The sequence below is a fragment of the Hyaena hyaena genome, unplaced genomic scaffold (genome assembly GCF_003009895.1).
Source record: "Hyaena hyaena isolate Hyena2069 unplaced genomic scaffold, ASM300989v1 scaffold_138, whole genome shotgun sequence".
NCBI classification, from domain to species: Eukaryota; Metazoa; Chordata; class Mammalia; order Carnivora; family Hyaenidae; genus Hyaena; species Hyaena hyaena.
The window spans coordinates 2,896,176-2,918,569 of NW_024080770.1; the positions used below are offsets into that span (position 1 = coordinate 2,896,176).

At 37.9% G+C, this 22,394-nt stretch overlaps 1 protein-coding gene across 3 annotated transcripts in view; it reads left to right on the forward strand.

Moving 5' to 3' along the window:
- The window catches only part of ATAD2B (ATPase family AAA domain containing 2B), a 162,955-nt gene extending 143,439 nt beyond the window's left edge, over positions 1-19,516 (forward strand). For all 3 annotated transcript variants that reach the window (XM_039238342.1, XM_039238343.1, XM_039238344.1), the window contains 6 exons: positions 3,832-3,954; positions 7,691-7,828; positions 12,870-13,553; positions 16,243-16,370; positions 16,825-16,953; positions 19,231-19,516. In XM_039238342.1, the coding sequence (XP_039094273.1) occupies positions 3,832-3,954; positions 7,691-7,828; positions 12,870-13,553; positions 16,243-16,370; positions 16,825-16,953; positions 19,231-19,272 (1,244 nt within the window). In that variant the 3' untranslated portion in view covers positions 19,273-19,516. The remainder of the gene's footprint in view (positions 1-3,831; positions 3,955-7,690; positions 7,829-12,869; positions 13,554-16,242; positions 16,371-16,824; positions 16,954-19,230) is intronic.
- The last annotated feature ends 2,878 nt before the right edge of the window (positions 19,517-22,394 follow it).

Genomic DNA, 22,394 nt, shown 5'->3' on the forward strand with positions numbered 1-22,394 from the left:
TTTATGGTTTTAGGTCTCACATTTAAGTCTTTAATCCATTTTGAGTTTATTCTTGTGTGTGATGTAAGAAATTGGACCAGTTTCAAACTTGTGCATGTAACTGTCCAGTTTTCCCAACACCATTTGTTGAAGAGACTCTCTTTTCCTCATGTATATTCTTGCCTCTTTTGTCATAGATTAATTAACTACATAAGCATGTATTTATTCCTGGACTTTTTATTCTATTGTATTGATGTATATGTCTATTTTTGTGCTAGTACCAAACTGTTTTGATTCTTATAGCTTTGTAGCATATCTTGAAATCTGTCATTGTAATACCTCCAGCTTTGTTTTCCTTTCTCAGAGATTGCTTTGGCTATTGGGGGTCTTTTGTTGTTACATACACATTTTAGTATTATTCTAGTTTTGTGAAAAATGCTATTGGTGTTTTGATAGGGATAGGTTTTTTGTGTTGAATCTGTAGATTGCTTTGGGTAGTATAGACATTTTAACAATATTAATTATTTCAGTCTATGAGCATGGATATCTTTCCATTTATTTGTATCACCTTCACTTTCTTTTATCACTGTTTTATAGTTTCCAGAGTAGGTCTGTCATTTGTTTGTTTAAGTTTATTTCTAGGCATTTTATTCTTTTTTGGTGTAATCAAAATGTATATTCTAAATATATATACTTTAATATATCTTTTCTATACCATAATAGATCTAGTTTTTTTAAAAAGATTTAGTTAAGTACAGTATGTGAAATAATAAATTCAGATCACACAGTTGTTGTGGTCTTTGAGTCATAAATTTGTGAGACCTATATTCATTTATCTCCTTATATTCATGATATCTCCTTTGGATATTTTTTTGTGCATATCCAGACTAAACCTCTTAAACTCTTAATTTCTAACTTCTTTTCCTCCTTTTGTCTTTATTTATTCTCTAGTTTTTTTGCATCTTTGTGTTACTTTTCATTTTCCCATTTTTCATACAAGAAGCTAGAGAATTATCCTTGACACTTATCCTGTACTTCATCATCAAGTTGTGTCATTGAGAACATATTCAAATCTGTAATCTTCTCCTCTTCACTACCACCACCACCCTGCTTCAATTTGCTGTCCTCTCTCACTAAAAAGAAAGAGCCTTCTTCTGTGCTGGCTCCCAGCTCAGAGCCTGGAGCCTATTTCAGAGTCTGTGTCTCCCTCTCTCTCTGACCCTCCCCTGCTCACTCTCTCTCTCTCTCTCTCTCCTAGAAATAAATAAAAATATTAAAAAGAAAAAAGAGCCTTCTTGATTATATTCCCTAGTTTTATTCTTTTTTTTTTTTTTTAATGTTTTATTTATTTCTTGGAGAGAGAGAGAGACAGCGTGAGCAGGGGAGGGTCAGAGAGAGAGGGAGTCACAGACTGAAACAGGCTCCAGGCTCTGAGCTGGCAGTCAGCACAGAGCCCGACGCGGGGCTCGAACCCACGAACCGCGAGATCACGACCTAAGCGAAAGTCGGACGCTTAACCGACTAAGCCACCCAGGCACCCCTTCCCTCGTTTTATTCTTGACCCCTTCAATCCAGTTTCCAGATTATAGCTAGAGATGATCTTATGAAGATGTTCACTTAAATCATGATACTTCCCTGCTATGATCTTTTTGCTGTCTTTTTGTTGCTCTTAGAATAAAGTCTGAATCCTTTAAATATAATCAAGTTCCCAACCACAGAGGCTAATTTTTAGTTTTTTTGAAATCTCCAAGATCTTTTTGCTCCATAACTTTCTCCCATGGTATTTTCTGAACCTGTACTAGTTTTGCCACTACTCTTTCAGTGGCTTGCAATGCATGCTTTTCAGTCTTAGCTTAAATGCCGCCTCTTCAGAGAGGCCTTTCCTGACTCATCCAGTCCAAATTGGCATCCACACCAAATACCTTGTGAGTTTTCACTGTAGCTATTCTTCGAGGTTTTGCGGTGTGAGGAAGGAGTGAGGGAAGTTTTTGTAAGTGTGTATGAGAGATTACTTGATTAATACCTCTTTCCTATACGAATCCAGAGAGTTCCTTGGCAGTGGAGACCTCTCTTGTTTGCTACCATGTAGCCATTACGTGGCTCAGTTCATGGTACAGTTGACAGTATTTATTAGATGAATATTTAGAGAAAATGTGTTGGAAAGAAATATACCAGTGTTGCCATTTAGTGTTGCATGTTGTAAGATTTCCACACTGAACTATTAGAACTTTTCTAATAAGAATAATTATAAATAGGGGTGCCTGGGTGGCTCAGCCGGTTGGGCGTCCGACTTCAGATCGGGTCATGATCTCTTGGTTCATGGGTTTGAGCCCCGCATCGGGCTCTGTGCTCACAGCTCTCCGAGCCTGGAGCCTGTCTTCAGATTCTGTGTCTCCGTCTCTCTCTGACCCTCCCCTGCTCATGTTGTCTCTCTCTCTCTCTCAAAAATAAATAAAACATTAAAAAAAGGAAAAATTATAAATAAAATGCCTATGCTTTTTGCCTTTACTAGGGGTGAAAAAGGAGCTCTTATTATGAGACTTGGGTTTTTAGTTCTTGATATTTTGTAAAATAAGTAGCCTTGATAATATTTACTTGACTTTTAATACCTTGGAGCTGCATAGCTCTGTACCTTACTTTTAGGTTGTATTGTTCACAAATGATGGCTTCTGGGTTAGGGTAAAGCAGAAACTTAGTACAAATGTTAGGTATAATTCACCATAAAGGGTGTATGTATTTCTTGCCTGGATCTATCTATACTTTATTTACCATGTTGTCTTCTTTAGCTTAGAGTGTCTTGGTGTATTTTTCTATTTCTGTCACATTTTTTTAATAGGTTGCCCATACTTAGGATATATTACATTCTTAACAGTTTTGACTAGTTTTCACTAAATGGAGAAAATTAAGATTTTCTGAATTCTCGGGGCGCCTGGGTGGCTTAGTCGGTTAAGCGTCCGACTTTCACTTAGGTCATGATCTCGCGGTTCGTGGGTTCGAGCCCTGCGTCGGGCTCTGTGCTGACTGCCAGCTCAGAGCCTGGAGCCTGTTTCAGTCTGTGACTCCCTCTGTCTCTGACCCTCCCCTGCTCACGCTGTCTCTCTCTCTCCTAGAAATAAATAAAACATTAAAAAAAAAATTAAAAAAAAAAAAAAAGATTTTCTGAATTCTCAGTATCCATCTCTGGCGGGTGCTGGGTGTATGGTGAATATCCTCCAAATCTCTTAAAGTTTCTATTTAAAATCATACATGTTTGTTTTTTAAAATATAAAATGAAGCTTTGTGTCTTTGAGGTAATGATTTGTTAAATAGGCTTATTAGTTCAGTTGACCCTGGCAACGTAGGTTTGAACTGTATGGGTCCACTTACCATGGACGTTTTTTAGTAACTGCAGTACAGGACTATAAATGTGTATTCTGTTCCAGTTTTCTTCACATTTCCTTTTCTCTAGCTTACTTTATTGTAAACCTACAGTGCCTGATACATATAACATACAGAATATGTGTTAATGTAAGACTTCTGGTCAGCATTCCACTGTCATGAGCAAGTGTTTTGGCAAATTCAGAGTGACACATGGATTTCCGGCTCTGTGGGGAGTTGGTGCCCTGACTCCCTGTGTTATTCAAGGGTTACCTGTACTTTGAAGTTCTAAAAATACAGCTCTCAGAAAATTATGAATGTGATTGAGTGGCTTATTACATTTATATTTTACTCATTTAAATGAACTTCTCACCCAGAAATGCTCTTTAGGATTTTATTTAAATGTTTGTATGGTTTTGTTTTTCTTTTTAAAATGCCTTTGTGAATGTGATTTCATTTACATGTGTAATAAATGGATACTGATGTTTTTAACAGATAAAATAATTAGGCACAGGGCTTGTACCCTGAAGGACACTGCTCATGCCATCATTGCAGCTGAATTGGATCCAGAATTCAATAAACTCTGTGAAGAAATTAAGGAAGCCAGAATAAAAAGAGGTAAGTTCTAGAAAGAAACTTGGCCACTGAAGACCAAGAGTCCTTGAATGAATGTTACTGTGTGGTGTCTCTTCAGCGTTGCTGGCAGTGTTAACATAATGCATCTTGAGGGCACAGACTGTGTGATTTCTGATATTAATACGTGTCATCTAAATTCTCAAATATCTGTGTATTTTTAAGTTTGTTTTGGGAGAGAGAACGTGCATGTGGGGCAGGGGAGAGAGAGAAGAGAGAACGGGAATCCCAAGTAACTCTGCACCAGCAGCACAGAGCCTGGTGGGGGGCTTGACCTCTGAACTGTGACATCATGACCTGAGCTGAAGTCACACACTTAACTGACTGAGCCCTCAAAGATACTTTAATTTTACTTTTTGTGAAAGTTTTAGTGCAGCAATGCAAATTACAGGAATGGAGTTCAGTTAGTGAATTTTTTTTTTTTTTTTTGGCAGGAGTATACCTTTGTTAATTATTGATTTTTTTCATTCTTAAATTAAAAAAAATAAAAATAATTTTTTTTTTTTTAATTCCTGGGAGAGAGAGAGAGAGAGAGAGAGCGTGAGCAGGGGAGGGTCAGAGAGAGAGGGAGTCACAGACTGAAACAGGCTCTAGGCTCTGAGCTGGCAGTCAGCACAGAGCCCGACGCGGGGCTCGAACCCACGAACCGCGAGATCATGACCTAAGCGAAAGTCAGATGCTTAACCGACTAAGCCGCCCAGGCGCCCCAATAAAAATGGTTTTTAATCTTTTTTTTTTTTTTTTTAAGAGAGAGAGGATGCAAGTGAAAGTGAGCAAGAGGCAGAAAGGGGAGAGAGAGAGAGAGAATCCCACAAAGGACAGAGAGAGAAGCAGGGCTCACCTGAATTGAGGCTCATGTTTTTACTCAAGGCAGGGCTCACATTCACACGAAGTGGGGCTTGAGCTCACCCATGTGAGGCTCGAGCTCACCCGATGTGGGACTTGAACTCACAGAACTGTGAGATCATGGCCTGAGCCAAACTCAGATGCTTAACTGACTGGGCCACCCCGGTGCCCTACTGATTTTTATTCTTAAAGGATTTAGATAGGTTTTCATATCTGTAGAGGGCTTACTTTTTAAAAGATTTTAGAAATGCTGTTTTTGTTTTCCCCATTGATGTTTATGTGCAGTTTTGTTAATATAAAAATAAACACAGGATTAACAAATGTGTTCTGTTCATTCAGTATAATCCTGTCCTTGAGGCACTCACACTTTAGTGGGAGACAGAGAGGAATGTAAAACAAATCAAGTACAATTGAGGTAGATGAACTGGCTGAAACATGGTGATGGCACAGAGGAGAGACCTCCTGTTAGGGATGGCAGCACTTTGTCCAGACCTTGGAGAATGGCTATAGGAGTGTGGTCTCTAGTGGAGCAGAAAAGGGAGCAGGGCCAGAGAAGGAGGAGGCGTTCCTATGCACAGTAGATAACAGCACGTGTAAAGGCACAGGATGTGAAATAGCATGGTGTATTTGAAGAGCTGAAAACTGTTCGGTATTGCTGAAGCTGTACAAAATGGTGGGAAATAGAGCCCAAGAGATGAGCTGAGTCCAGGACATTGAAATTAAGAAGTTTTTTTTTCTACTTCTTTAGGCCCTCCCTGGTCACCGAATCTTATAATATCCGGTCTGGACATCATAGCATGTGGCATTTTGTCTTTTTTTTGGGTCTCTCTTCCTTATTTGGAATTTAAGTGTTGTGAATGGCCTGTTCATAGCCCTGCTGAAGTCCCTAGAACTCTGTCCTATAAATATTTGAATGAATCAATTGCAATGCTAAGGAGCTTAGACTTTTTCCTGTAGGTCAGTGTCTTTCAAAACGTATGTGCTTGATACCCACATCAACTTATTAGACTTAGTGAATTAGATTTTCTGACAGCAGTGAGGCTGAGAAATCTGCACTTCAACAAACTATTCCAGTGCTTTTTGTGTAGTTTGAGAATTCTTGCCATAGAATGTGTCTTTGAAGTATGTAAGCTGTGGAATGAATTGGTAAATTGCTTAGGCAGCAGGAAAATAGCAAGGTCTCAATGTGGCAGGATAGGAAGATGAGAGACCAGTTAAAAAACTGTTGGAGCCAGTTTGGAAAACAGTTTGGCAGTTCCTAAAATATTAAGCATAACATTTACCATACAACCCAGTGATTCCACTCTTAGGAAACAACCCAAGAGAAATGAAAACATATGCTCATATAAAGACTATTCATAAGAGCTAAAAACTGGAAAGAACACAAATGTCCTATCAGCTGGTGAACGGGTAAGCAAATGGTATACGGATACTGCTCAGCCATAAAAAGGAACAAAGTACTGATACATGGTACAACATAGATGAACTTCAGAAACGTTATCCTAAGTGAAAGAATCTAGTCACAAAAGACCACCTGCCGTGTGATTCCATTTATGTGAAACATTCACAAAAGACAAGTCCCTGGAGACAAAAAGTATATTAGTGGTGGCATGGGATAGTTACCTAAAATTGAATTGCTGTGGTGATTGCATAGCTCTGTAAGTTTACTAAAAATCATTTAACTGTATGCTTAAAATGAGTGATTTTTATGTTATGTAAATTGTACCTCAGTAAAGCTTTTGGAGGAAAAAACCTGCTGGAGTTGTGCAGAGTTTTAATTATTGAAGAAGGCATTGTTAGGAAAGGAAAAGTCAAAATTGGCTGCCATATTACAGGTTTAATGACTTAGTAGATACTAATACTACCAACAGAGGTAGGGAATAACTTCATAGAGATAGGGATGAACAGGTTTTTTTGTGGAGATAGATAAACTAGTTATCTTTAATTTGACCTTTTTTTCCCTTAATTTTTAAAAATTTATTTTTGAGACAGAGAGAGAGCATGAGCGGGGAAAGGAGGGGGGCGGGTGACACAGAATCCGAAGCAGACTCCAGGCTCTGAGCTGTCAGCACAGAGCCTGATGCGGGGCTTGGATGCTTAACCAACTGAGCCACCCAGGTGCCCCTTAATTTGACCTATCTTTAGGATATCTTTTGATATCCAGTTGGAGATATCAAAGAGGCGGTTGGATATATGAGTCAGAAGCTCAAGACATGTTTGGAGTGAACATGTGGATTTGGGAATTATTATGAAGTGGTAGTAGAAGCTGAAGGCATGAATGATACTTTATGGTAGAAGGTATAGATCAGAGTGAGAAGATAAGGGATTCCAGAGATAACCCTGAGAAACATCAATATTTAAGGACCACCTAGAAGAAACAAGTCTAGTGAAGGAAATTGAGATGGAATGGTTACTCTTATGAAGATAATATAGGAAAACCAAACTTATTGCAGTGTGGTGTGACAGGCAGCTCACATCAGCTAACCCATCCATGTGAATGGGGTTTAATGGCTCAATAAATACTTACTACATTCTAAGATGGCAGAAATAATGACTTTTTGACAATGTATTATCATTGTCCTATAGTCATAAGAACGTGTGCCTTTGCAAATTAAACTGAGTAAACATAGGGTTCCTTTAAGGATTAAGTGGTAAGCTTGGCCTGCTGGGTTATTTTGTTATGATTTTATACCTAGTTTCTTTCCCATCTTGAAACAAATGATGTTTTTTTCATCCAAATTACAAACTGTCCAGGTGTAATTAATGACTAAAACTTAGTTCTATATTTCAAACTTTATTTATTTATATATTTTTACCTTGTGGGTTTATGTAGCTGGGAATATTTAAATAGGTGTTGCTTATCTTCTGCCTGCAGGCTTATCGGTAACAGCAGAACAAATAAATCTTCATGGCACTGGAGCTCGGAAGACAGAAACTAGAGTTGAAGAGGCATTTCGGCATAAGCAAAGAAATCCATTGGATGTCTGGCACAACTCTGCAAATAAATGTGCATGTGAGTGTTTGAGGAGACCCTGTTATCCGCAAGTGGGGACAGCTGAGAAGGATGCAGATTTGTTAGGAATTAGGGACACAAACCGGGTGCTGTTGTTTTCCCACACGTCTTTTTCATCTTCTCTCTGTTCAGAGGTGAAGAGCTTGTGGGGTCAGATGCTGGATGAGGAGTATGCTTCTCTCACTGTATTTCCTCTTTTTTATCTATATTCAGTACGTGCTGCTGTTCATTGAACTAGGTTTGAATGTTTTCAGTTTTAAACTTTAGATTTTGGGTAGAGATGTGGAGCCAACAGGCTTTTTCATCCACCTCTGCCTCCAATCCTAACCTCTTGCTCTGCAATATACCAGATGTTCTGTTTATGGTGGAAATGGAAACTTTGACTTAAGGGAGTGGCTGACAGTAGGAAGTTCATTTTTCTGGGAGAGTTATCTTGTGCTCAGTGTGAAAAATGTGTACAGCCCTTTTAATCTAGTTTTGTTTAAGTGAGATGCACTTAGGGAAGATTTAGTGTTCTTAAGTTTTCGTCACTTTTCTTCATTCATGGTAATTTATAAGGTTTCTGAAAGACCAATGTTAACGAACACAGCATCTTCCTAATATGGCCCCTATGTTTCACTGAGGATAGCCATCCTTGGAAGATATATGCTGTTCTGGTATAAAAGTGTTGAAACGGTCAATAAAGCTGGCCATAATATGTTCTTTTTCCAGTGACATTGAATTTGAATTAATGAACCATACTCATTGTTTTAGCTTTTCTTTTTGTGATAAGTGGCATTCATATGTGAGAAATTTTGAAAGAGTTAGTAGTATATTTGGTTCCATGAAACTGATTAAAGGTATTTGGTGTAGTTGTATCTTGGATCATGATCTGGATTATAGAACATAGCAGTCTAATTTAAACTTTCATGCCCTATACATTCTCTACATCTGATACAAATATTTACTAACTAAAACCCACTGAAAATTGGCTATAAGCAGTTTAAGTTCCTTTAAACATTAAAATGTTATTTTAATCTACAAATGTGAGTTTTGTTTTCTCTTACCAGTAGATGGCATATGTGACTCATCATTTGTCTGTTTTACATTAATTTACTTGAATTATAAATCCAAATATCCCTAAGGGAGAGTTGCTTTCCTGACGTCTTAGTTTTGAAAACAAGCTCAGAGGGGCTATAAAAATGGACTCTAAAGATTGTGTCCCTTCATTGTTTTTCACACAAATCGCCCCATGAAAGGAAGTGGTATGTTAAAGATTAGTTCCATAAATGTATATACCACAATATGCTAGGTGCTGTGGAGATGCAGCGGTGCCTAAAACAAGAATTCCCTGTTCCTGTGGAGCTTATATGATCAATTTCTCTTATTTTACCAAAATCATACTAACCGTTAGAAATAATTATATAAGGAGGAGAAAAATAATTTCTATCTTGACATTCTCCCAAGTGAGAACATTTTCTTCGTTGGTAGCTGGGATGAAAGTGTTAGAAATAAACTTGCTTCAGTAGGCCTTCTAAGCCTTTGCTTAGTGTACTATAGATCAAATAATTGAGCTGGCTCTTGATTGAGCAGAGCTGAGCTGCTGCTTGTTCTAGAGTTCTATAGCTCTAGTTCTATAGTGAGGAAAGAAAAAGGGAACCTCTTATACTTTTGGTTGCATGTTTGGAGAATAAGTGAGGTCACAATGTCAGGAGTGACTTGTCAGGTAGTAAAAACCTAATAGCTCCACCTTTTAGAGAAAGAACAAGCTGAATTTTTTCCCCATTTTTAATGTGTACTGGATTAGTTTTTCATATAGTTAGTAGAATGCTTACAGATGCCCATCACTTTAGCTTATGTACAGTTTTTAACAGTAAACTAATAAATTCTCCAGTTACCCTGTAACTGTAAATTATAAAAAACAGAAACTAGTAGGGGGAAAAGAAATGGAGAGATGATTCAAATGACATTATGGTTTTGAAGGAAAAATATATTTTTAACCAAATGACTAACTTGAATTTTGGAAATAATTTCAGCAATCTTTAGTGGATTTATTCTTAGATAAGAAAGAAGAGTAATATTTATAACAACATTTGTCCATTTCCTGTGAATACCTTGGTGTCTTTACATACAGACACAGTATGGATTAAAAATGAAAGGATAAAAAAGTATGTAAACACATATTTGGGGAATTAAAGATTCCTGGGCCTATTGTTAGCTGGAAGTACTCATAAAGCTTTTGATGGTTTCTAGCATCTAAAGATAAATACAGTCTTTTCAATTTTTGTGGGTCGGTCTTTTCATATAACTGACTAAATATTTGTTTTTAGTGTTTTGTTAATGTTGTTGCTACCTTGATAGCAGAGGGCTTAATTTTTTTCCATATTTTAAAATAACAGCCGTGTAACCAATTAATCCTCTTTGATGAACCATTTGTAGTAGAGGAGACTAACAGTTGGCTAACCAGATTGTCTCTATAACCTTTATAGGGTTTTTGTCCATGACTGTGCTTACTGTGGGGATTCCTTCTTCTGGAAGAACCATGCAATAGATGGTTCTTTGTGGGATACTTGTAACTATTCTACCTTGATATACTGGATCATGTGTTCGTTTTCTCTCATGGTTTAGGAGCTTTTGGGTGATGCTGGGAAGCATTCACCTTCCTGGTGGAAATCCAGGGCTATGGCCCCAGACTTTCTAGGCAGCCTAGCCTGGTATTGTCATTTCTGAAATGTACCTAATAGATGCATGGCCCCTGGATGTTAGGAATTAGGAATAGTTATAATTGTAAGATAACAGAAAAAAATTAATGCTGGGTAAACTCATACAAGAAATAAATTTTTAAAAATTTCATCAGGAAAAAAACTCTTCATTCTGCAGAGTTCATCTCTGACTTCATATTCATTCTACTTGTAAGTTTTGGGGAGTAGTCAGCATGGATTTCTTTTTTTCCCCCCAATATTTTGTTTATTTATTTATTTTTTTACAAATAGTTTATTGTCAAGTTGGTTTCCATATAACAACCAGTGCTCATCCCCAGAAGTGCCCTCCTCCATGCCCATCTCCCCCCTTCCCCCCACATCCATCAGTCTTCAGTTTGTTTCTCAGTATTCGTCTCTCATGGTTTGCCTCTCTCCCTTTCCCCCACAATTTCCCCCCTTCTTCTCCCCCATGGTCCTCCGTTAAGTTCCACCTAATCCTCCTATACGTGCAAACATATGATATTTGTCCTTCTCTGCCTGAGTTATTTCACTCAGCATAACACCCTCAAGGTCCATCCATGTTGCTACACATGGCCAGATTTCATTGTTTCTCATTGCCATGTAGTATTCCATGGTATAGATAAACCACCTCTTCTGGATCCATTCGTCCGTTGATGGACATTTAGGCTCTTTCCATGTTTTAGCTATTGTGGAGAGTGCTGCTATGAACATTGGGGTCCATGTGCTCCTATGCCTCAGCATTTCTGTATCCCTTGGGTAAATTCCTAGCAGTGCTATTGCTGGGTCCTAGGGGAGTTCTATTGTTAGTTTCCTGAGGAACCTCCACACTGTTTTCCAGAGGGGCTGCACCCGTTTACATTCCCACCAACAGTGTAGGAGGGTGCCCGTTTCTCCACATCCTCGCCAGCATCTAGAGTTCTCTGATTTGCTCATTTTAGCCACTCTGACTGGCGTGAGGTGGTATCTCAGTGTGGTTTTGATTTGTATTTCCCTGATGAGGAGGGATGCTGAGCATCGTTTCATGTGTCTGTTGGCCATCTGGATGTCCTCTTTGGAGAAGTGTCTGTTCATATCTTCTGCCCATTTCTTCACTGGGTTGTTTGTTTTTCGGGTGTAGAGTTTGGTGAGTTCCTTATAGATTTTGGATATTAACCCTTTATCTGATATGTCATTTGCAACTATCTTTTCCCATTCCATTGGTTGCCTATTAGTTTTGTGGGTTGTTTCCTTGGCTGTGCAGAAGCTTTAATCTTGATGAGGTCCCAATCGTTTATTTTTGCTCTTGATTCCCTTGCTTTTGGGGATGTGTCAAGTAAGAAGTTGCTGCGGTGGAGGTCAAAGAGGTTGTTTCCTGCTTTCTCCTCTAGGGTGTTGATAGTTTCCTGTCTCACGTTCAGGTCCTTTATCCATTTTGAGTTTATTTTTGTGCATGGTGTGAGAAAATGATCTAGTTTCATTCTTCTGCATGTTGCTGTCCAGTTCTCCCAACACCATCTGTTAAAAAGGCTGTCTTTTTTCCATTGGATATTCTTTCCTGCTTTGTCAAAGATTAGTTGGCTGTATACCTTTGGGTCCAGCTCTGAGTTTTCAATTTGATTCTATTGGTCTATGTGTCTATTTTTGTGCCAATACCATACTGTCTTGATGATGACAGCTTTGTAGTAGAGGCTAAAGTCTGGGATGGTGATACCTCCCGTTTTGGTTTTATTTTTCAGTATCACTTTGGCTATTCGGGGTCTTTTGTGGTTCCATACAAATTTTAGAATAGTTTGTTCTAGTTTTGAGAATTATGCTGGTGCAATTTTGATTGGAATTGCATTGAATGTGTAGATTGCTTTGGGTAGTAATGACATCTTAACTATATTTATTCTTCCTATCCATGAGCATGGAATGGTTTTCCATTTCTTTGTGTCGTCTTCAATTTCCTCCATAAGTTTTCTATAGTTTTCATCATACAGATCTCTTATATCCTTGGTTAGGTTTATTCCTAGGTATTTTATGTTTTTTGTGCAATTGTGAATGGGATCAGTTTCTTGATTTCTCTTTCTGTTGCTTCATTATTGGTGTATAAAAATGCAACCAATTTCTGTACGTTGATTTTGTACCCTGCAACTTGGCTGAATTCTTGGATCAGTTCTAGTAGGCTTCTGGTAGAGTCTGTTGGGTTTTCTATGTAGAGTATCATGTCGTCAGTCAGCATGGATTTCAAGAGCTAAGTAGTTTTTGTGTGTTATACTGGTACGGGTTTACTTTCATTTGGGTCTTATTTAGTGAATATTTGTAAAACAAGTATTATACTCCCAAGTTCTACATATCTGTTTTCCTTCCCTGTGAAATAGTTCGAGTTCGGAGAAAATCAAGGCGGCGATCACAATGGGGTAAAGGAATTATTAAGAAAAGGAAAGTCAATAATTTAAAAAAAGATGAAGAGGACACCAAATTTGCAGACTATGAGAACCATACAGAAGACAGGAAGTTGCTAGAGAATGGAGAGTTTGAGGTAAGCACTGACTGCCATGAAGAAAATGGAGAAGAAACTGGAGACCTCTCTATGACCAATGATGAATCATCGTGTGACATCATGGACATGGAACAGGGGCAGAGGCTTAACAGTGGAGCAGGCACAAAGGAGAATTTTGCATCTACTGAAGAGGAAAGTTCCAATGAGTCTCTACTCGTCAACAGCAGCAGTTCTCTAAATCCAGAGCAGACATCTAGGAAAGAGCCTTTTCTTAAAGGAAGCTGTCTAAATGGTGAGGCCTCCACAGACAGTTTTGAAGGAATACCAGTTCTGGAGTGTCAGAACGGCAAAGCTGAAGTTGTTTCTTTCTGTGGTAGTGGAGATAAATGTAGTTCTGAACAAAAGATTCTCCCGGAGGACCAGTCAAAGGAAAACCCAGAAATTTCCAATGAACATCTTGGAGATGATCCTGAGAACCTGGAGGCACTGGAATGTAGCAATAATGAGAAGTTAGAACCTGGCCCTGATGTGGAAGTTAAAGATGCAGAACTGGATAAAGAAGGTAGAGCGAATATTTTTAAAAACCTGAAATTTTAAACTCCTGAGTTAACTAATTGCTTATTTTGTCTGGCCCTTAGTAGCAGTAGTTGATAACCAGTTATCACTCTCTGAAAATCTATCAAAATTTTTGTCTCTTTCCCTGGAAAAATGTACACGTGAATACTACATTTTGGTGGAAATTTCAGAGGGTTTATGATCTAGAATGCATTGCTTTCCTGGCTGCTTACTCTTTTGCTTCCTACCTTATTGTCATCCTTATCTTATTGGATTTATGGCTAAAGTAAACCCACAGGTGTTAAGAAGTTGGAATTCTGTTAAGAATTGTTGGGATGGGGTAGCGTAGGCACGGGTTGAGAAGACTTGGATACTAGAGCAGTATGGTATGTTACACTCTTGTAGACTCATTTTAAATGACCACTTCTGTTCATTATAATCATGTGACTTTGAGCTGGTTACTTATGTTCTCCAAACCTGTTTTCCCATCTTCTTCTTTTTTTTTTTAATTTTTTAATATTTTATTTCTAGGAGAGGGAGAGAGAGACAGCATGAGCAGGGGAGGGTCAGAGAGAGAGGGAGTCATAGACTGAAACAGGCTCCAGACTCTGAGCTGGCAGTCAGCACAGAGCTTGACGCGGGGCTCGAACCCACGAACCGCGAGATCATGACCTAAGTGAAAGTCGGACGCTTAACCGACTAAGCCATCCAGGCGCCCCGTGTTTTCCCATCTTCTGAATTAAACTTCAGAGGGGTGTCACTGCAGAGATTAAATAAGTCATGTATATTCATCGCCTGTCCTGGTACCTGGCACATACTGAGGTATATTCATTCCAGGCATTCACTGTTAATTTAATCTGAGGGATGTTGAGTCTAAGGGGTCCATTGCTTTGTAAGGCCAGTAGTAGAGGAAGCAGCAGAATGTGCACTGCCAGATCTACCTTGTTCTCGCAGACGCAGAGCACTCTGCCAGCTCCTGATTTCCTGTGGCTATGCTATTCTTTTAAGAAGCAGCAGTAATGGGGGCCTGGGTGTTCCTAGCCCTACTTTGTTTTTCATTCTTTAGTGCATAGTAGGATGGGGTGAGTTAGAGGTCTATCTACCCTTTGAATATACATTTCTATCCTGACCAGGTACTCTTTTAACACAAGGCTATTTTGAAATTCTGTCTTGCTCTCTAAATTGTGTGGAGTTATATATAGCTTTAGCCTGGGATTTGGACTATGTGGGAAAAGTTTTTTGCTGCCAGTTTTTGAGCCCTTTAGCAGAATTAGGAAGTAGGAAGATAAAATTCAAAGTCTTAGAATTCTTTTAATGGATAAAGAGAGATGTGTGTGTGCTGTTCTTAAATGCTACCTGTGGAGAATTTTTCTTTTTCTTCAACATTTAATAATAGAAGGTAGTTTTAAGAGCAATATTTGTTCTGGTATTTATTTATATTTATCATATTTACAGAACTTTAAAAATGTGGTGCAGCTAGGGTTAAGTAATGACTGGGACAGAGTGGGAGAAAGGGAGAGCTCTTTCTGATGAGGCACTTTGGGTACAAGGCAAGGAATCCTTTTTAGTGTTCTTCACTATGAGATTTTAGTAAGCTTACAGAAAAGGTTTAAGTTAATATTATGTTCAGTTGATTATCTAAAAACTTCAAAGATATTTGTTGTGTAAGAGCTTTACCTGGCGTTTTCACTTGTGAATGTCAGGGAGGGCGGTGTTACCTCCTACAAGTTGTCAGGCTCCTGGAAGTCCATAGATCCCCCTGCCCTCGTTAGCCCTCAGAGTGCCTGGTGCTGTCAGATTATGCTCAGCCACCTCAGAATTTCTGTGTGTGTGTGTGTGTGTGAGAGAGAGAGAGAGAGAGAGAGAGAGAGATAAGATGTTGAGAGGAGAATGTTTAGATTATGGTATTTCACTCTAAGGTAGGAAAGATCACTAGCCCTATTACACTTTAAACAGGCTTATATTTTTAAGGAAAATTGTCATAACCCACATCAGTTTCTAATAGAATTCTGGGCAATGTAAAAGAGAAAAATAAGATATTTCAGTTAATGTTGAGGAAGATTTTTTTCTTCATAAGGGATATATGTGTATAGAGAGATTGGCCTCACTTTCTGTTTGTATCTGTTGTTCTAGGTTGCTTCCCCTCTTCCAGCTCCGAAAGCTCCAATTTTTTAAAATATTTATTTAGTTATTTTGAAAGAGACAGAGCACGCTCAAGGGAGGGGCAGAGGGAGAGGGACAGAGAGAATCCCAAGCAGGCTCCATGCTCAGCCTGCAGCCCACTGCGGGGCTTGATCTGACAACTGTGCGATCGGGACTTGAGCCGAAATCAAGAGTCAGATGCTTAACAGACTGAACTGCCCAGGTGCCCTTGAAAGCCCCAAATTATAAAATGATGGCTATCTTAAAAAGAGTGGAGGCTGCTTTATAAGTTAGTGCTTAAAGGTGAAGGTTGCTTTTCTCTGCTTTTAAGTGGATATGTTTATTAGATGATATTCTAATACGGCTTGACTTTCATAGTTGTGGTTTAGTTCTTTTTAATGTGGGTTACTTATTCTTACCAAAAAAAAAAAAATCATTTACCATTTAAAGAATAGACCCTTATTCCAAATAGTTTTTGTGGAATTTATAGTTGTTTAAGCCTGATTTTTCTTAACTTTTACTTGCTGCAGTGCATTTTTTTTTTTCAATTATAGGTGTTTCTAAAGTAAAGAAATGTCGTAAGATAATTTTAGAGCAGGCAAAACCAACAAGCCTGGAACTGGTTCCGGAAGAGCCCTGTGAGCCTGTGCCACCTCTCATAGTTGATCATGAGAGATTGAAGGTAAGCTTAACTATTCCCAGTTTATGTTTTTAAAGATTTTATTTTTAAGTAATCTCTCTACCCAACATGGAGCTTGAACTCACAGCCCTGAGATCAGTAGTTGCATGCTCTGCTGACTGAGCCAGCCAGGGCCCCCTCAGTCAATTTTAAATGAATGGAAACACATTTAAATATGTTTGTAGGCAGTTGAATAAAGCTAGTTTTGATAATCTCTTGCTTTAACCTAAGAATATAAGTGCTTTAGGACTTGCAGTAAAAAAGAGTTTTGTGTATTTTGAAGGATTTAGAAAATGGTGTTGGTAATAAACTAAGCCCTAGAGTCTTCTAAAATCAGGTTGTCACTGTTGCATTATAGCCTGTGTTGTCTGTTCCCTAACCATTTGAATATAACTGTTTCAGTGTGAACAATGAAACCAAACTTTATTTTATTCTCTTTTATTCTAATTTTTCTTAGAAATTGCTTGATTTGTTGGTAGATAAAAGCAACAATTTGGCAGTTGATCAACTTGAGAGATTATATTCTCTTCTTAGTCAGTGCATCTATCGTCATCGTAAAGATTATGACAAATCACAACTTGTAGAGGTAAGTGCTCAGTTCATCCTTAGAATAAAGAGATGTGTGCTTTTACTTGTCCTCCCAAAAAAGGGAAAAAAAGTTATTTTAGTCTCTGTCTTTCACAAAGTAACTGAAGAATGTTTTGAAAATTTAAGATTAGAAGACTTGTTAAGAGTTATAGTTTGTTTTTGTTTTTTAAATTTTTTTAATGTTTTGTTTATTTCTGAGAGAGAGAGAGAGAGAGAGAGAGAGACAGCGGGAGCAGGGGAGGGTCAGAGAGAGATGGAGACACAGAATCTGAAGCAGGCTCCAGGCTCTGAGCTGTCCGCACAAAGCCCAACACAGGGTGCAAACCCACAAACTATGAAATAATGACCTGAGTGGAAGTTGGGTGCTTAACCGACTGAGCCACCTAGGTGCTCCAAGAGTTTGAAGAGTAAAGCCTTTCTCTATCATTTTGTCTCAGGACAGAAGTAATCTCGGATTCTTTGTTTATCAAAACACAGAAATTCGTGGTTCTGGGTTGGGAAATACACAGAATAGCATGCCACAATTCTCTTGTCCCTTTCTTGTTACTGACATTACTAAGCATATCACTTGGGCCAGTTGAATGTGGGGATGGCCTTACAGTCCTTACCAGTGCTACCTAGGCAGCTACTGCTGATTAAAGGAATGGGCCTGAGCAGTGAGATCTGTTTGCCACCCCATTAATGATTAGAAGAGAATTTAAAAGTCATCTCATTAATCAGATCTAGGCCTACGAAATGGCTGCACAAAGGAGTGCTTGTTCTTTAGATAGACACTTTTCATGTGAATTATTCCCTTTCTAGACAACTTTGGGCCTTATAAATATGAACTCATGTCTGTTCATATAATTTATATCATCAAGCCACACTTCTGCTTTTTGAAGTCATCTGAGCAAATAGAAACCCTCTAAATGGCTAAGTGACTTAGTTAGACTCCCTGTTCATTTGCCTGTTATCTTATTTATCTGGAGGTCTGGTTATTAAGTATTTATTGAACGCCTATAGTTCCAGATAGTGTGCTAGATGTTTGGGCTGCAAAACATGAACAAGACAGTCCCTGCTCTCAAGGAGCATTTCTAGTATATTAAAGGTCTGTATTTACAGGATGAGATTATTTTTCATTCATAATAAGTAATACTGGACTTAAAGAAAGAGAGCAATCACACTTTAATGAGTTACATTTTTATGAATCAATACTGTCATTATGCAGTAGTTAGAAATAAGAAAGCACAAACGAGAAATAAAAACATCACCCACATCCCTCCATCTAGAGGAAACTAGTGAGTATTAATCTTTTGGAATATCTTCCATGCTTTAAGAATGCTTGGATGTACCTCACATGTGTATAAGTGTGTGAATGTATATTTAAAAATTGAGATCATGTTGTATATTGTTTATTGACTTTCCTTATTCAGTAATAAGATGATGAAACATTTAGCAAGAGTGATGTTTATTGAACATATATGAGAACTTTTTGGTCAGTGATAATCTGGCCTATTAATTTTACAGAGATGTAGAATGTAATCTCTTTGTAGTTATTTAAAGGAAGGAAAGGAAAACCAAATGTCTTAGACACTTGGCCATCTGAGTGAAATGTGTAGGGTAGAGTTCTTTACCTTTTTTTTTTTTTTTTAAATTACAGAATTTGTTCACATGATTGACATTTGGTTAGATTGAATGGATAGAAAACTCTTTAGCACTGAAACATTTTTCAGTAGGGGACTGGGACCCCTATAATTTAGGGGTTTTGTTTAGGGAGGGGAAGGGATATATGGCAGAATCACCAGTGAGTGGCATTTCTGGTGGTGATGGCACCTTTTTTCTTTCAGCTCTGATTAGAGTGGATAGCAGTGGGAATAGGTGCATTCTACTTTGGGTACAAGTTTTACTAGGCTGAGTACATTCATTTTGTTTTGGGAGAATATGAGTAAAGGAAGGGGTCAGGCTCCAGAGTAAGGCAACCTGTATTCAAATGGATTCTTTTGTTGATTAGCTGACAAATTATTTATATACATAAATCTCTTAATACAATATCTGGCATAATAAGTGCTCATTGAGCCTTACTAGCATCATCCATTAGCCTAAATATCAAATAGGAGGCATTTGGATTGTCTAGGGCAGATAGACATACAGAACAGCTCTGGTATTATAATTAGGAAAATACTTAAAGCTTAACTTGTATCTAATTCTTTCTCTAAAAAGTTAATTTAAAGTGAATTTTCCCATAATACTTTATCTTTCCTTTAAAAGATAACATGCACTTTTTTTTCCCCTGTAGGAGATGGAAAGAACAGTTCATATGTTTGAGACATTCCTATGAACTTTTCAAGATGAGTGGTTTATCCTCTCCAATCTGCTCCTGACAGAGCAGTCTTCTGAGCCATTCGATTTCAAATTGCACCAATTATGTGCAGAGCCTTGGTGTAAAGTGCTCTCTCACTCATCCTTTCTCTCTGTTGAATTTGGTGCTATTGTCTCAGGTACCTGAAACCAACCAGCCTACAAGAACCAAACAGAACTTCAGAAACATGTTGTATTTTCCACAAATAAAAAATACAACCCCACAGATTGGAGATTTTGGTGCTACAGAAACTGCTCTCACTTCTGCTCCTCTTTTCGTGCACTCTCTTTTGGAGATTTCTCTCTTAGGGAGCAGACCAGCAAACGCGAGGAAACCGGATGGGGCAGTTCTCTAACTGTGTTGAATTGTTTAAACAGTGGGCAACCTGTTTTGTTTCTTGTTTTTTTTGTTTTTTTCCTTCCCCTCCTTTCTGCTCCTTTTAGCATACTTGTTTTTATTTTTTCCTCTGGGTAATGGACTGAAACCTGTTTTAGAGTTGGCTATGGTGTATTCTGGTGGGAAACTGAAGAAACTGGATGAAATTAGATTAGGCTCTTTAGAACTGACTTTAATGTGCCTTTTAATTCATTTGAGAAAGATAAGGCTAAACAAAAGGATGGGCTTGTTTGTAGCAAATCAATTAGAATGTCTTGAAAATACGTTTTGATACTCTGTCATTGAGAGACGACCAGTGTTTTGGTATAAAATGGCCTATCTTGTTTTCAAAACTCAATCAAGACACTCATTAAGCCACATGATATACTAAAATGGTAAGTTTTCCTGTATGGTCTGTTTCTGTTTCAGAAACATGTAATAAAACAACAACAACAACAAATACTACCCAGTCCACTAAAAAACCCACACGTTTCCAGTATTGCAGACAATGATGACCAGAAAATAGATAGATGACATTTTTTTCTTCTCTCAGTGGCAATTTAATCGTTATTCATGTTTGAGTTCCCAGAGAAGAATGATTTCATGTATAGTAAATTGTTACTGTTTTGTTTTAAAGCCAGGACTTGCCAAATGGACAGAAAAGAGGAATTTGTCAGAAGCTCCATAAAATTCATTTTCTGTATGCATAGTTGAAGGTGAGCTCTGGGATGGTCCTTGAGTAACAGTATTAATGTTTAAATCCCTTACCATAAGCTTACCTTCACAACTATTCATTTTGATTGGAACCTGTTTTGGATCTTGTCGAGTGATTTCTCTGACTTGTACTTACCTAAAATTAATTATGGGTTACTAGTTTTACAAAAACTTTCTACAAATTTGGAGACACAGTCTAGGCAGTTGCAAAGAGGCAAAGGGAGTGCAGTGACATTTTTTTATCAGATGATTTTTAAACAAAAAAAGTAGAAAATTTTGACAAGTTGGCTTGATAACTTCATTATAGCCGTTAGCTGCAGGTGTGTCTTTCCAATATATGCAACACATATAGCTTGGGTTTTAATTAGAGCAAATGGTCTTGGACTACTGCAGAGATACTGAGCTACCTCAGCTTTTTGTATTTTAGTTACCAGTAGTGTTTACAGAGTCCTGTAATCACTTTGCCACCGTTTACACGCTGAAGCTAAGGTACTTGTCTCCTTGTCTCTGGCTGTTCGTAGTGTGCCCAGCGCCAGCGCAAAAAGCACACTCTGGCCGTAGGCTACTGCAGTAATCTTAAGTGCTTCTTGGCATTTACATTAACATTTTGCGCCTTCTAATTATAGCTTAATTTTTAACAAATGCCACTTTTTTCTTTTTACCTAGTCTATGACGTTTTTGTAATATTCAGTTAGTCATGTAATTCAAGATGCTACCCGTGTAGACACACTGTATTTTTAAGGTGGGCAAGTGCGATTAACGATGAACCATTTTAAAGGGGAGGTTATTTGAAACCTCTAATTTGATTATTGGGAGGATTTTCATGCTTTCTTTATTAGTATTTATTACCATCATACCAGTTCAAACTATTTTACTGTCTAATACATTAGCATTTTGTATTTTGATGGAAATTGTTACAGAATTTAAAGATTTGATGAAATAAGATGTAGCAGATTTTTTGTAGCAAGTTTCTGCTAAAAGGGTTTTTTGCAAGTCTCAGGTTCTTGCTGCACTATTTTTTTTTAAATATTTATTCCAGTTACTCTAATTCAGAAGCATTCTGTTCAAGTAACAGCAGCACTTGTGAAAGGAAAAAAAACGCACATGTTCTTAGTAGGTTACTAAATTTGTACAAGTTAATTAAGATTTTAGCCATCAGTGGGTTTGACAAGGGAAATTTATTTATGTTTAGCATTAAAATGCTTCCAAAAGATCAAGTTTTTTTTTTTGTTTTTTGTGTTTTTTTTTAAATTTTAACCTTGATATAGATGGAGAAATAGGAGGCACCCTCTCAGTATGATAGGAACTGCCACTTTGAACAGTTTAGGTCTTAAAGAGAAAGCCAGTCTAATGCCAAGGGGAGAAAAATTAGCCGAAATTGTCTCTGCTCCCCTTCTGTCCCCTCCCCCCCCCAAAAAAAAACCCACACACTATACCAGTTTTGCTTACTTTACAGACATCTGGTGGTTCTATAGTTTAAAGCAGCTTGTGAAATTATCCAAGTGGACTCAATTTTGTTTACCTTTCTGTAAGTTCTTAATTTTTGCTGTATAGCATTGGCAAAAATATGTACAAATTGACCTCTGTTCTTATTTCCTATTGTGAGCATTATAAATGATAGCTCCTATGTAAAACTTTGCTCTCAGATCAGTAAAATATGTATCACAGCACAGCCCAACAATGGCTAATGCTCAGCTGTGGGGACCATGGGAGCTTTTTGAAGATGATGGAACCGTACTAGGGTTGAAACTGATGGCTGTGGAGTTAATTGTGTTTTTGAGCTTGAATCTCACCTGTGATTAATTTTTTTGTTTTGTTTTACGTCCTTTCATGACTTGATTTCTCTCATATGCCAATGTATTTGTAGGTTTACTGGATTTTATTTTTAGGGAGTGGGGTGGTAATATCTTCCCATTTTTTGATTAAGTTGGTTCAGCTATGGTGCTATTCGGTAGGTTATCTTCAGTGTCAGGTCCCGTAGCTGAATGCCATTGTTATTATAATTATTATTT